We start from the raw sequence: 14,378 nt of genomic DNA on the forward strand, positions 1-14,378 counted from the left end.
CCCGGGGGTGGCGGCAGCTCGCGCTGGGAAGCAAAGAAAGGCCGTGGGGGCTGCTCTTACCATGGTGCCGATGCTGTATGTGGCGGCGGGGCCGATGGTGTGGTGGTACGGGTCTGCCGCTGCATACACTCTGCCGTAACTAGGAGCAAACACAGCGGCGGGCGTTAGCGACTGGGGTTGGGGTCCCATCTCCCCTCAGCAGCCCCCCTTCCCAGCTGCTGCTTCCCCCTGCTGCGCCTGGGAGCCCCCCGGGACCTCCCTGCTTCTCCCTGCCTGGGCGCCAGTCATTTTCAGAACAAGCCCAAGGGAAGCGCAGGGGCCCCGGTTTGCAGGACACCCTTGTCATGCCTGGCTCTGTCCTCGTCCCGCGGGGCACAAAAGCTGAGGTGTGTCACACCAGGCAGTACAGGGGGTGAAATGGGTCTTCCCCCACACTGGGAGCGATGCCTGCGGTGCCACAGTGCTTACCTGTCGCTGTATGCTGCCGCTGCTGCTGCGGGCTGGGCATATCTGTAGGCGGCATAGCCCCCCTGCAGTGGAGGAGAGATTGCTGTCAGGGAGGGGGCAGCACCCACCAGGGGAGGCTTGCGGGGCCGGGGCAGCTGGGCACCCCCTGGGCACTGCCACGGAGCAGTGGTGGGACCCTGCGGGGAGCCGGTACCCGTGCTACCAGGCGCGCACCAGCCTCATTACCATTCCCCAGGGGCTTTCACAAACATTAACCTTAAAAAATTAAATTTCCAGAGGAGAGAATGTCACCTCCCTGATCGCTTTAATGAGGTGTCACATTAGATAAATCCTTCAGCCACCCGCCTGAAATATCGCCAATGGCTTCTTAAATATGGAGGTTAAATGCCAGTGTAAGACAGCGCACTGGCGCTCACTGAGGCCGTAAATCCCACGCGGTGCTGGCCCTGGGAGGGGCCTGGCTGGGGGTACAGGACCCTGCGTGGTGCCACCCCGCTCGCTCCGGAGGAGCCGCGCTCACGTCCGCGCTCTGCCTGGGCTCCAGCTGCCTTCCCCAGGGGAAGGGGCTGGCAGGGGGCAGACCCCAACGCGGAGCCGCCCGGCGCCGCTCACCCCCCGCCCCAGCACAGGGTCTCTGGCACGGCCCAGACCCAGGCACGGCACTTACATAGATCTCAGCTCCGTAGAACCCATCCTGGTAGACGACCCTGCAAATGAGGTGAAGGCGTCAGAGCCCGGCCTGTGTCACTGACCGAGAGGGACTGGGGTGAAGCCAGTTGAACTGGGGGAGCTGCTTCCAGCGGTGCAGCTGACAGGCCAGGAGTGGCCATCCAGGCAGCCCGAGGGCACGTCCCGGGCTGGGACTCCTGGCAGGGACGTGGGGACAGGTAGAGGGCATAGCCAAGGGCAGGGGTAGCCACAAGGATGGAGAAGTCTAGGGCATGATCACCGCTGGGAGCAACTGAATGGCCACATCTTGCCATGGCCGTGCCTGACACCAGAGCGGCCGTGTGTGCCGGGAGAGAAAGTATTTCTATTAAACCAACCAACGCAGCTGGAATAACGGTCTGTGCTTTGGGGCACAGGAGGCCAGTGAGCATGTGGGTCATGCCGAGGAGCAGCAGCCTGGGGGGGGTTTCACAGAGCCCGAGGCCAGGCAGGTGCTGGGGGAGCTGCAGCCCGTTCCCGAAGCACGAGAGCCCGGCAATGCCGACGCTGATGGCAGCAGAATCGGAGTGACGCGGCAGCAAATGATCCCCCCGCCCCAAGGCAGGCAGTGCCCGCCGCTGCCCGGGTACTCACGCGCCATAGGTGGGGATGGGCGGCGGCGGCGGTGCAGCCCGGAAGGTGTTGTAGACGGCGCGTCCTCGTCCCCGTAAGTGTGCCCCTCGGTAGGCCACAGCCGTCCCCGTGGCGGGGTACGGGAACCCCGTTACTGCGGGAGGGAGGGAACAAACGTGGGCTTTCCTCAGCAGCTCCCCGCAGCGCACAGCTGGGGCCCCCGGCAGCCACCGCGGGACATCCCGTGCCAGAGCCTGCCTCTGCCCCATGGCCTGCGGGGACACAGCCCCGTGGGGATGCTGGGGCGAGGGGAGCTGCGCACGCAGGGGTGCAGGAGGAGGAGAGGGGCCGGGGGCTGCTCGGCAGGGTTGGACACGGTGTGGGGCCAACATTCGGCGGGACCCACAGCGAGGCTGTCCTGAGGTGACGTTACCTGCGTAGAACTCAGGGCCGTAGACCGCTCCCACCACTGGGTTCAGCTTCCAGCCTGTGGGCAGGGAGAGCTGGTGAGGCCGGGGGCATCCTCCCTGCGGTATTCCCCCCACCCCCCCGGCTGCGCTCCGAGGGGCCACAGCTCCCATCCCCGGTCAGCTGCTGGGCATGGGGTGCCCGGGGGGGCTGCATCCCTGCACTGGGCAGGCAGCGGCCGCTCTCCCGTCTGCCCAAGGGTGCGGAGGGCGTTTGCTGCAGGAGCTTAGTGGCAGCCTGGCAGCAAGGGTGCCCGGGGATGCCCCGGCCCACCGCAGCTCCAGCTCTCCTCGTGCTGGCCCTTACCGTTGGTGTAGGGGTTGGCAGCCTTCTTGTTCGTCATGACCCGGGCCGTGGCGTTGTTCACCTGCAGAGAGAGGGGATGGGAGCTCAGCACCTACGGGCAGCAGGGCTGGCGAGGCCGCAGTCCAGGGCCCGCTCGGCTGCGCTCGGCGCACGTTGCTGCTGCTTCAGGTGCCGGAGCGAAGGATGCCAGCCGGACGGGGAGACACGGGAAGAGTCTCTGCCCGCAGCCGCCCCGCTGTGATGCAGTCCTGCCCACACCCCTGGCCAGCACAGGCCTCCCAGCTCCAGCAATGAGCATTGGTCGGGCTGCTGGCTGATACCCTGACCGCGGCAGTGCCATGCTCAGGCTTAGTCCTGACGTGCCGCTGCCAGGCTCGGCCGCCTCCTGTCCCCACCCCATGCCCAACCCAGCCTGCAGGAAGGACACACTCGTGGCAGGAGTCCGGGCCACTCCTGCAAGCGCCCGCGAGCTCCTGCCTGGCTTTGTCGGACCATGTTCTCCGACACGCACGGCCCGTCCACGGGGCATTGCTGTGCCCTGCCAGGCTGCCCTTCCCTGCACTCAGCATTGTTGGGGACGTTTGTGTCCCAGTCCCTCCGCCACGTGCTGCCCCGCTTCCCACCGCTTGCCGGTGATCAGCAAGGTGCTGCCAATGAACGGGCAGAGCCTGATCCCTCCGCCTGGCTTGAAGAAATAAAAGCCTCGGGGGCCGGGCAGTGTGGCAGCTGCCTGCACAGCGGGCACGGAAGCCCTGCGCAGCATCCTTCCCTCCTGGGCACAGGGGAGGTGGGGACGGCACGCGGAGCAGAGAGCCCCTCTCCTCCCTGCAGAGCTCAGGGCGGCTGCGTGGTGGGCAATGAGGGCTGCAGGCAGCTGGGGTCTGCCAGACCCCTCTGTAACTGGCAAAATGCAGCCAGAGCCCGGGCCGGTGCCCCAGCTCTCCCTGCACGCAGGAGGTTTGTGTGAGCCAGACGCTCCTTGCGCCAAGTGACGACCTTCCCAGCAACCGGCACTCATGCTCCCGTGCCGCATTCACGGATGCATGCACGCGCCGGGCAAGCCTCCCCTGGGGCATGCGGGACTGGTGCGGGACCCGGGGCTGCCCCAAAGTGTCCCCTGCCCCAGCTCTCCCCTGCCTGCAGCCCCCCCGGCAGCTCTGCCCTGCCTGCAGCCCCTGGCAGGAGAGGGCCCCCAGGCAGGGTGGAGGGGACGCACGCACACGCAGGCATGGCACTAGCACACTTATCTGAGCACCTCAATCTTCCGGCCCTCTACGATGGTGCCATTCAGCTTCTCCCGTGCCCGGTCGGCATCTGTGCTAGTTTCAAAAGTTACAAACCCAAAACCCTGTGAGCAGAGGAGAAAAGGAGAAAGAAAGAGACAGAGAGAGACAGAGAGAGGGTGCGGGGACAGAGAGAGAGAGGGGGTGAATCAGGAGAGCTGGCGCAGGAGATGAGGCTGCCGCAGTGCAGAGATGGAGAGCCCGGGCCGGGTCCCCCGCTGGGTCTGGGGGTCCCGGCTGAGGCCCCAGCATCGCCTGCGAGCTGGGAAAAGAGTCTGGGAGAGGGGCACAGAAAGCAGGGAAGATACAACAGAGACATCCACACACAGAGGGACAAGAGCTGCCTGTGCGGGGAGGGACAGAGCGAGCCCTCCCCTCCCTCTGGCGCTCGGGGCGCAGGGACCCACACAGCCCCCTCAGCCAGCGCAGGGCAGTGGGACGGGGCTGCCCCGAGATGGGGTACCCCATGCCTGGGTCCCCCGGGGCAGGAGAGGAGGGGATAGCAGGCAGAGGAGCTGCCAGCCATCCTGGCTCTGCCTGGCCCCCTCCCTAGGGCTTGCCATAATGGTGCCGGCCACGGGCAGCACCCACCTTGGAGCCCCGCTCATTGAAAATGATCTCCACGTCCAGGATCTTCCCGAATTGCTGCAAGCAGAGAGAGCAGAGGTGTGAGCACCCACAGAGCCCCTGCCCCGCACCCGCACCTGGGGCTGCTGGCACAGGGCTCTGCGCCCAGCGGGGCCAGGGACGGGCAGGGGGCTGCCTTGGGGGTCAGACCAGGGGACCCTCGGTGCCATGCAGGGGAAAGCCCCTGTCCCTCCCATGGCACCCGCTCTTCCAGGACTTGAGGAATATCACCCAAAAATCTCATTAGCCTGCGCTGCTCTGAATCCTAATGAGGGCTGGGAAAGGGACAAGGGGAGGGAAAAGGGCTCTGTATCACCCCCCGCTCCACGCACGGGCCTTGGTCCAACAGCCCGGCTGTTAACCAGGGTGCAAATCCTGCAAACCACCGCTCCCCGCCAGCAGCGGCACGGAGGTGCCCAGGCATGCCGCAGGCTGGGCAGGATGGGCCCTTGGTACGGGACAGTGCCGGGGTCCCTGGGGTGCCACGGGGTAGCACCTGAGCGGAGAGCAGGGGATGCAGGTGGCTGGATGGGGCTGGACTCACCCCAAACATTTGCCGCAGGTCAGGGTCCCGGAATCGGAAGGGGATGTTGGAGACGTGTAACCTCTTGGGCTGCTGCTTGTCTGTGTTGTCTGAGGAGTGTAGCTGCTGGCTGTCTGTCTGTGCCGCCTCGTCTGTCTGCTGTGGGAAGCACCGCCGGCCGTCAGCCCCCGGCATTGCCAGCCCCGTGTCCCTGGCGGGTGTCTGGGCTCAGGGACTGTCCCCCTCCCCTGTGCTTGGCCCTGCCTGTCTCCAGGGACACCCTGGACCCTGCAGTCCCCAAGCTCCGGGCAGCACCGCATGGGTCTCCCTGCAGCCTGGCGAGTCGGGGGAATGCCAGAGGGGATCTCTGCCTGCTGGGAATCGGGAACCAGCCTGCACTTCCCCACCTCAGCCGATGCTGCCAGCAGGGTCAGGTCATCACCCGCCCAATGAGTGGTGCCAGGGACCTGGGGGGCTGAGTGCTGGGGGGGGGGCGTGCAGGGAGCACACCCCAAGGAGGGGGAGGCCTGGGAGAGTGCGGGGGGTGACCCACTCCAGAGAGCCAGCCAGCATCGGGTGGTCTCGTGCCGGTCTCTCTCCCCTCCGTCAGCCCGGTGGCATGGTGCCCGGGGGCCGTGACCGCGGCACGCGGGTGTGCTCAGGGCAGGGGGTGGCAGACCCCGCACGCGGGGCTGCTGTGGCCAGGCTGGGAAGTGCTCGGCTCAGCATTTTCCCCGGCGCTGCATTACAACCCCCTAATTGAAGCTATCTGGTGGGAAGGCAGCCAAGCAGGTAGATTACAAGTGATTAGAAATGACGGGGGGGGCTGTGAGGGAAGGAGCTGGCGGCCGCAGCACCCAGCCCGGCGCCCCGAGGGACCGCAGCCAGGCAAGCACTGCTGCCCTGGCACCCCTCCTGGCAGCTCCGGCGCTGCCCTCGGACCCCCACCCGCCCCCATGGACACCGTTCCCTTACCGGTACCGTCTGCGTCCCTGCTATGGACTGTGTGCTGGCGTCGGTGCCCGGCTGCTCGGCGTGGCTCTGTGCTGGTGTGTAGAGGGTCATGGCGTGCTCCGGTACTGTGCTTTGCCCCGAGTAGTCCTGCGTGGGGTGGGGGTGTGGTGGTGCGTACTCTGCGGGGATCCCGTTCTGGGGGGGTGGGGGGTACTGGGCCGGGGGGTAGGGCTGAGCCATCGCGTCCGGCGGAGCCGTGGCGTCCTGGTTACCCTGCCGAGACAGCGGCACCATCCCCCTTACCCACTGACGTCCCTGAGGTGCCTGGGCTGCGACCTGCCCCGGGGAGGGGTCCTGGTCCCCGCAGCCAGACCCAGGCCCCCCAGCCCCACCACGCCCCAGCCTTTGGTGTCCCCCCTCCAAACCCTGGCCTGTCTCTGTGCCACGGCAGCTCTTGGGTCGCTTTACCCGCAGCTGAGCCCCCATCCTCTCCTGCTCTGGGGCCCAGCCTGCCCAGTGCACTGGGGCTCGGGCAGCAGGAGGATGGAGCCCCCCGCTGTGGGGCTTAACTAGGGGAGCCTGCACATCACCCTCTCCGCAGGGAAGGAAACCAGGGCAGCCCTTGATTTGGAGCCCAACGTGGGGCAAAGCAAAGTCAGGCTGGCAACGTCGCTCCGGGGGGGCTGCACAGCATCAGCGCCTGCCAGCAGCAAAGCCGGCATCTTGGTGATGGTGGTGGCAGCGAAGGGGAGCGGGGCTGGGGAGGCAGGGAGGGGCGGCCAGGGAGGGATATTGATGGCCCCTTAGCAAACACCAGAGAGGGATCAATTAACTGTTAAATATTTGATTAGGCCCTTTGCTCTAACGCAGCCAGCCTGGCCGCCCTGGTCAAACGGGGTGAGCTGCACCCACACCATGGGCCGAGGGCTGCCCATTGCCTGCCGGCAGGGAGGGGCGGCAGGGGTGGCTGCCAGCCTGTGCCTCTCTTGCACACCCATCCACCATCCATCCTCACAGCCCCACGTACACCTACAGGCTCTCCCCCCTTGCACACGCATGTGCCGCACCCGCCGCCGCACAGACGCCCACCGCGGCACACAGCAGCAGCCCCCACCGGCAGCCAAGGGCTGCGAACGCTTGAGCCAGCGCATGGGGCAGTGCCGGCAGCCCCTTGGATACTTTACAACCCGCCGTGGCAGCCTCTCACCCATGAAATACATCTGTGGCTCAGCCTGTGGAGACAAGCTCCTTAATTGTGTGTGTGGCCAATTTATGGTGCGGAGGGATGGTGGGGGGCAGGTGGGGGGCCGCGCTGCTCGCTGCTGTCCCCCAGTCGGCAGGGCCGTCGCGGCTGCGAGGGAGGCAGTGGAGCCCGCGCCAGGGGCACGGCGGGGACCACATGCAAACCCAGCGTGAATAATCCCGCTACAGATCTGCAAGTCATTGGCAGGCTCGCCAGCGCCTTCCCGTGCTGACTCAGCTGCTCGGGGACGCACCAGCCAGATGCACCTGCCAGCGTGGCCTGGGGCTGCCGATGCTGCAGGACGGCAGAGCCCCATCCCCGGCACTGCCCCCGAGCCGGGCAGCGGGCGCCAATGCTCCTACTTGTACCGTGGGTGCAAACCTCACCTCACAGGCTGGAGGGTTTCCATCCTGCATGCAGCCTGGCCCCGGTGCCTGAGCCTGCTCCAGGGAGTGGGCAGATACCGAACAGTCACAGCGGTCACGCTCCCCGTGCCCGACACTCCCTGCCTGCATCCCGGATGCCCAGTGCCCGACCCTCCCTGCCTGCAGCACTCCTGCACGCTGGACATCCATCCTTGCTGTCACCATAGCCAGGATCAGCCACCAACACGGCGGGGATGGGCACTGCTGCCCAGGCAGAAAGAGCCAGCGGGCAGGGGGACGCAGACGGGTGCCGGGGCAGGGACCATCCCCACCTGCCCAGGTCTTGGGCCCCGCTGGCTCCTTGCCAGCCTGTCCCGACAGCCACGTTCATATCTGTTATTAATTAGGCCTGTCACAGTGCTTGTCAGCCCAAGTATTATTTCATTCAGGGACCATTAGGTTCCCCTGTTTTGCTGCTCGCCGTCGCCGGGGCTGCTGGTGCTGCAGAGGCACAGATCTATGGCTCCCAGCACCTCCCTCCCGCCAGCGCTGCCTGTCCATGCCCAGGGATGGGGCTGCTCAGCTCAGTGGCGGGGGGCTGGCGGGGGCGAGGGCCCCGCGGGGAGGGTGATGGCGATGGGTTTGGCTGCGCAGTGCCCGTTGACGTCACAGGGAAACGGCTGCTGCTCAGCTCCACACCCCGTGCTGCCTGCGTCCTTGCCCGCCGGCTGCTCTGGGCTGCCTGCAGCGTGGGAAAAGCCCCGTCCCTGGGCAGCCCTGGGCAGTGATGGGGCCCCTCCGCTCTTCCCGGGAAGGTTACTGGGGCCCTGGCCCCACAGCAGCCCCTGAGCCTGCACCAGGACCAGCCCCTTCCCTGGGTCCTTCCCTGCACCGAGTGCCCGGGGGGTCCTGGGGACCCACCTCTGCACCCCAGGGGAGGCAGCCAAACGGCACCGGCCTGCAGCCAGATGCTTCCAGCTTGGGGTGCCCAGCCCCATGGGGAGCCCGTGGCACAGTGCCGGCCGGTGGGTGCCAAGGACAGGGGGCTCCGACAGGCATTCCTTGCTCACGCACTGCATGTCCCTCCCGGCAGCAGGAGGGATGGTCCTGCATGGTGCTTTGTGGGGCAGCTTTCCACACGTGCATTAAAAGAAAATCTGATTATTAATAGCCCATGGCCCTCATTTAGTAAAAGAGACAGGAGATTAGTGCAGTGCCCAAGACCAAGTGTGGAGCAAAGCCGGCCGTATTTAACATGGCACGGGGGGCATGAGCAGCACCCCGCCACCTCTGCTCCCCACGCTGCCCATCTGCTCAGGCAGGATGCCGGCAGGGCTGTGGCACAGCCCTGTGCCGAAACACCATGGCCCTGGGGACGGCAGCAGAGGCCTTCGCTGTCAAGGGGAGAAGCGGCTCTGGGAAGTGTGGCACGCGCCGCTGCATCCTGCGGGCTGGCGGGCGTCCTGCTGCCTCCTGGCTCCTTGGCAGACCACTGTGCTGAGGAGCCTGGGCCGGGGAAACCCCCTGCGGGGAGCGGCTCCAATCCAGCCGGCTGCGGGACGCTGCTCCCCAAGCCCAGCCCTGGAGGGCAGAGCTGGGGGGACCCCGAGGGTGCCTGCGTGGTGTCCCCTGTGTGGCATCCCCTGCCCTGCCCGCGGCTCAGCCTCACACCACCAGCCCTGCGCAGCAGCTGCTGCAGCAGGCAGGGGTGGATATCATCTTTAGCTGATTAAATGTCCCTCATTAACGAGTTTCTTTAATTAATGAAGTTTTTTTGTTTGCTCCACTTGCTTTCTCCCCACCGCACTCTGCCTCCTCAGCACAATCCAGGCCATCTCCTTTCAAGTCATTTAGCGCGTGGGGCCGGTTCCTGCCGACGCCGCACTTTGGTGATTGTGCCTGTCAGCTCAGGGCTGACGACGCCATTTTTAACATTTGCTCCTTTTTAAGAAAATAACGCACCAGGAGCCCCCGAACGCAGAGGACATGTCTGAGCAATTAGCTGAGCACAGAGCACCTGCACTCACAATAGGGCACCCACTGGCCCCAGGCACCCTGCAACGTGCCACCACATCTTGCCCGCGATGGGCGTCCTGCCAGCATGGTGCAAAGGTGCAGCGTGAGAGCTCCCCTGAGTTATCGACCGCTCACGAGCAACCGTCACCTGCTGCCACCCGCCTCCAGCCGTGGACGGGCAGCGTGGTGGTCCCATGGTAGTCCCGCAAAGCCAGCCAGTGAGCTGTGCCCACACTCAGCCAAAGCCTTTGCTTGCACACGGGGTCACAATTTACAACCAGGCAGCAGCCTGCCCTGGGGCTGGTCCCCTCCCCTGCGACCCCGCGGGCACCACAAACACGCCCAGTTTCCTCCAAAAGCCTTGCGGCCATCCTACCACCTCGGCCCAGCCCTGCTCTCCTTTCTAGCCCAGGGTGACCCACACCCGGCCAGCTCTGCCTGCGGATGTCCCCTTCCCATGTGCTGCACTCAGGCCAGTGCTGCTCGTGCAGGGGTGGCACGGCACCACCTGGTCATGGCACATGTGCAGCCTGGAAGCCAGCATGCTGAGCCCCGGAGCAGCTGGGGAGGGGGCACAGTCCCATCACCACGTACCTCCCCACTGCCAGCGAGAAAGGAGCCCCCGGAGCAGCACACAATGAGGAGCCTGCAGCCACGGGTGTCTGGGAAGCAAAGGCAGCATGGATCTGCAGGCAGCCCAGCCCAGCTCCGGTCCCCAGTGCTGGTGGCTGTCCCGCTCCTTCCACTGGGAACCAGCCACCCGCCGAGGGGTGCAGCGAGGGGCTGGGGTCCTAACCCCACCACAGCATCCAAGGAGCTTGTCAAGATGTTCTTCCAAGCTGCAAAGCCTCAGTGGGCAGCACATCCCGCAGGCAGTGCAGGCAGGCAGGCAGCAAGCGCATTACTCTGACCCAGACTGGCTCCTGCTTGCTCGCTCCCTGTCAGGGCGTCCCCCTGCCGCACGGCGAGACAGCCCGAGGTCAGAGCCGAACGCAGGGAAGTATGTTGAGCAATTCCCCGAGGGCACGCCAGCCTGCCGCTCTGCCAGCACCAGGGCAGCTGCTCGCTGCTGCAACAGGTCTGCAGCGCGTTGCTGCAGCTGGACCTGCCATGCCCGCCAGCAGGACACGGAGCTGGGGACAGACCGGGGCCGATGGCAGCATCTGCCCTCGTGCCCGCTGCCTCGGAGCAGGATGGTGCAGCAGTGCCATGCTGTGCTGGGTGGCAGAGACGGGCTCAGCAAACGCCCGGCGGCGGCAGGAGGGTCCTCACACGGCCTCACGTGCCCCCCAGGCACCCAGGGGTCACGCGGCCATGCCACCACCGCGGGCTGCTGCGAGGCCGTGCGCGGCACGGCTCATCTGCGTGACAGCCACAACGTCCCCCCTTCGATCCAGCCGCTCGCTCATGCTAATGACTGTCAACATGAAACAGAGGCCGTGAAGGGGAAGAAAATTACTCCCTGAAAAGGAATTGACTGATCCCCGTCATTTCTCAAGGAATCACTGACCTGTGAATATTTCATTACCCAAAATGCTGTGCCATCCATACAAAGCAGCGCGCCCGGCCCCGAGCAGGCACCAGCCACAGAGCCCCGGGCTGCAGCAGGGGAGTGGGGTCGGGGTGCTGGCCGCGGGGACGTCCCTGGCCCCAGGAGGAACAAGCCCTGTCCGCCGTGGGGGCCAGCAGATCGCTTCTCCTCTCCTCCCCAGAACGGGGGCCATCGCGGCCCCACGGAGAGCTGGGGGGGGACAACGGGGGAATCACCCCCCCGGGAAGGAGCCGTGAAAGGAGGTGAGGAGCTGCGGAGGCTGGAGGTAGCAGCCGTGCTTAATGTCTTCATTAACGAGGAGGCAGGGGAGGGGTGAGAGCCTGCTAATGGCATCTGCCAGGGATGCTCAAGTGGGAAGCTCTGCAAAGAGCAGCGGGGCTGGAGAGAACAGGCAGGACCCGAGGGGCAGGAGCGATGGCGCGAGAGGAGGAGGAGCGGGGGGGAAGGCAGGCCAGCCTGCTGGCATGGGAAAAAAGACCATTTTTCCAGGCAGCCACAAACTGTCCCGGCATTTTCTGCCGCCCCTCCCCTGCACCAGGACCCTGAAAGAGGGGAGCTGCCTCTTGCCAGCCCAGGGCAGTGGGGCCAGCTCCTGCCCTCAGCCCCGTGAGCCCCCCCCGGCAGAGCCCGGCTGCCACGGCTGCCAGGGGCTGGGGCACGGCCAGGGCCGGACGCTGCTTCCCCTCTGCCCGCGGGAGCCCGGCAAGGAAGGACGTGGCGGCCAGCGGCCACGCAGTACCCAGCAAGAGGGGGGACGAGACGCCAACCCCGGGGCGCAGACCTGACCGTGCATCCCTGTCATCTCCTGCATGGGGCGGGGGGGGGGAGCAGGGTCCGGTCCCGGCTCCTGGCTCTGCCAGCCGGAAACTTCGGAGCTGAGGCTGCATGAAATATTCATGAAGTAAATGGTGCAATTTCATCTGCATTCAGCCAACTTCATGTATATTTCAGAGTATTATGAAATGATAATGTTGTGTAACCGAGGCGAGACGGGGGTGCTTGGGGGGGCTCCCGGCCGCCCCCCGCGTGCGCGTGGCTGACATCTCCCAGGCTCGCGTGTACCTGTGCCGCTGCACCAGGGAGGGACAGGGCTGCGTCACTGCCGGAGACGTGACAGGATCAGGCCTGCAGTCAGCAGGAGGACCACGGCTCCGGGACGCGCGGCACTCTCCTCCCTCCTGAGCAGGGCCTGGCATCGCCTGCGGTGCCAGGGCTCACCCACAGCAGCTCCCGGCATCACCGGGGCTCACTCGTAGTAGCTCCCAGCCCCAAGCAGATGCTGCTGGAGGGCAGCAGCCAGGCCAGCCCCCCTGGCACAGCTCTTCTTACAGGCACACCGGAGCAACGCAGACCTGGCATATGCAGTGTTGGCCGGGATTCCCAGCAGTGCTTGGCCCCCAGTGGCCGCCAAAGGGTTTGGGATAGGTGGGCACATGAGGCACAAGCTTGGCCGCTGAGCCCGGGGCCGGGGACAGGCCGGAGAGGACCAGAGTCCTCAGCAGTGTCTGCCTGAGCTACCTGCTCCTCCTGAGCGTCAGATGTGGGTGCCCACGCACCGCATGGCTTTGCGCACCAGGGTGACCAAGCCACGCCAGAGGCTGGCCCATCTGCTGCTGCCTGCTGTCCTGGGGGGCAGCCGCTGTCTCCCCACTGCTGGCAGGGGCTGGGGGCTCTGGAGAGCAGCTGCTGCTCTGGGGAGGGCTGCAGGGTGCCTCGTCCCCAGTGCACCCAGACGGAGAGACACAGAGGGGCTCTGGAGGGGACACGGCACCTTCAGGTGTCCCAGCCCGCACTGTGAAGCTAAAGTGCGTGGGTGGCCATCACAGCCCAGGCAGAGACGGGCAGGCATCTTCCTCCAGCAGGGCCATGTGCCGGCAGGGCTACGGTCCCTCCCAGGCCCTGGAGCGAGTCCCGCTGCAGATGCAGGCAGGCGAGTGGAGGCTGGGGTGCCCGGCCCATTGCAAGTGCCGGAGAGTGGGGCTGCCGCTGCTGGGGCTGCCGGCTCCCAAGCCTGCCCCAGGTCTCATAAGACAAGCGCAGGCATGGCACTGGGCTCCCTTCCCCAGCCGCTCCCAGCACCTGCCAAGAGGCTGGTCCTGCTTGGGGACTGGTGCTCTCCCCGCCAGCTGCCCCTGTTGGCTCCCTGGCAGCCGTGGGCCTTGTGCGGCGCTGCCGGAGCCACCGGCATCCGAGTCCAGCCTGGCAGGATCCAGACAGCTCAAGACACAGCGAGCAGCAGGATGAACAGCCACGTCCGCTGGCCTCACGACTCCCCCACGAGCACCACGCCAGCTCCAGCCGCCATCCCCGCACCCTGCCCCACAGCTCACAGGTCCCCGAGGAGCCCAGCCAGCACTGCCCGGCCCTTGGCCCAGTCCTGCAAAGCCCTTCGCACCCAGGAGCCCACCCACAGCCCCCTGTCACTGTCACACCGCCGCTGCGCCGGGGCTCTGGCAAAGCCGCACGTGGCGCTTGCTCGCGCGCAGCCTCGCAAGCGCGCGCATGCTCGCACCGGCCAGCGTGGGCGCTTGGGGAACCGCGGACCTGCGTGTGTGCCCGGACAAGCTCTCTCACACAGCCCTCTCTAATAGGCAGTCAGGAGCATAATTTTTCCTCTAATTACATATTCAGCACTTCTGAGAAAATGAGATTTTGGTAATTCAATTGGACTGAGAAGCAGGGCTATAATAAAATGAAATTTGTAACAATCGCGCAGTTAAATTAGTTAAATGGAGAGGAAGGAGCTGTGGAAAATTGACCCCTCGATCTCCTAAAGACTAATCAGACATTTGAACCGAGTTGTGCTAACAAAGCCCCCAGGGTGTTGCGGCGGCAGAGCGAGGGGGAAACCAGAGACGCCACAAGGGAAGAGCTGAAAAACAGTCAGGACTGCGTGGTGCCGCAAAGGGCACCCCCCCCCCGGTCTGGTCCCAGGGTGGGACTGGATGGATTTGGTGGGAGGGTGCCAGGCTACGATGCCGGTGCCATGCCCCCACTGGCTCCTGGACACGCGCTGCATCCTTGCCAGGCATGGGGGCATGAGGGTGCACAGAGGATGGCAAGTGGTCCCTCTCTGCCAGCAGGGACCGCAGGGACATGGATAGCTGTGCCCTGCAGTGGCATCAGCCCTGAGCGGGGACAGGCACCACAAGGACACCAGGACAGGGATAGGCACGGCACACCATGTCGGGCAGGCACGCTGGTCAGGAGCGGGGCATCCCACGAGCTGGAGGGGTTCTGCAGCAGGTACAAAGTAATTAGCCTCAGTATTTATCTTGTTGTTCGTCTTTTT

General features: G+C 65.7%; 1 protein-coding gene across 4 annotated transcripts in view; it reads right to left on the reverse strand.

Moving 5' to 3' along the window:
• The window catches only part of RBFOX3 (RNA binding protein, fox-1 homolog (C. elegans) 3), a 15,351-nt gene extending 1,960 nt beyond the window's left edge, over positions 1 to 13,391 (reverse strand). The window contains exons 1-13 of one of the 4 annotated variants that reach the window (XM_010578537.1): positions 13,365 to 13,391; positions 11,411 to 11,431; positions 10,680 to 10,697; positions 5,938 to 6,216; positions 4,978 to 5,115; positions 4,398 to 4,451; positions 3,779 to 3,871; positions 2,524 to 2,584; positions 2,126 to 2,236; positions 1,771 to 1,930; positions 1,138 to 1,175; positions 469 to 535; positions 61 to 139 (exon numbers count right to left, since the gene is read on the reverse strand). In XM_010578537.1, the coding sequence (XP_010576839.1) occupies positions 61 to 139; positions 469 to 535; positions 1,138 to 1,175; positions 1,771 to 1,930; positions 2,126 to 2,236; positions 2,524 to 2,584; positions 3,779 to 3,871; positions 4,398 to 4,451; positions 4,978 to 5,115; positions 5,938 to 6,216; positions 10,680 to 10,697; positions 11,411 to 11,431; positions 13,365 to 13,391 (1,146 nt within the window). Of the gene's footprint in view, positions 1 to 60; positions 140 to 468; positions 536 to 1,135; positions 1,176 to 1,770; positions 1,931 to 2,125; positions 2,237 to 2,523; positions 2,585 to 3,778; positions 3,872 to 4,397; positions 4,452 to 4,977; positions 5,116 to 5,931; positions 6,217 to 10,679; positions 10,698 to 11,410; positions 11,432 to 13,364 lie in introns of those variants that run through there. The other 3 variants (XM_010578539.1, XM_010578538.1, XM_010578540.1) reach the window with 3 other exon arrangements.
• Positions 13,392 to 14,378: the final 987 nt, after the last annotated feature.

The sequence above is a fragment of the Haliaeetus leucocephalus genome, unplaced genomic scaffold (genome assembly GCF_000737465.1).
Source record: "Haliaeetus leucocephalus isolate CR32 unplaced genomic scaffold, Haliaeetus_leucocephalus-4.0 Scaffold646, whole genome shotgun sequence".
NCBI classification, from domain to species: Eukaryota; Metazoa; Chordata; class Aves; order Accipitriformes; family Accipitridae; genus Haliaeetus; species Haliaeetus leucocephalus.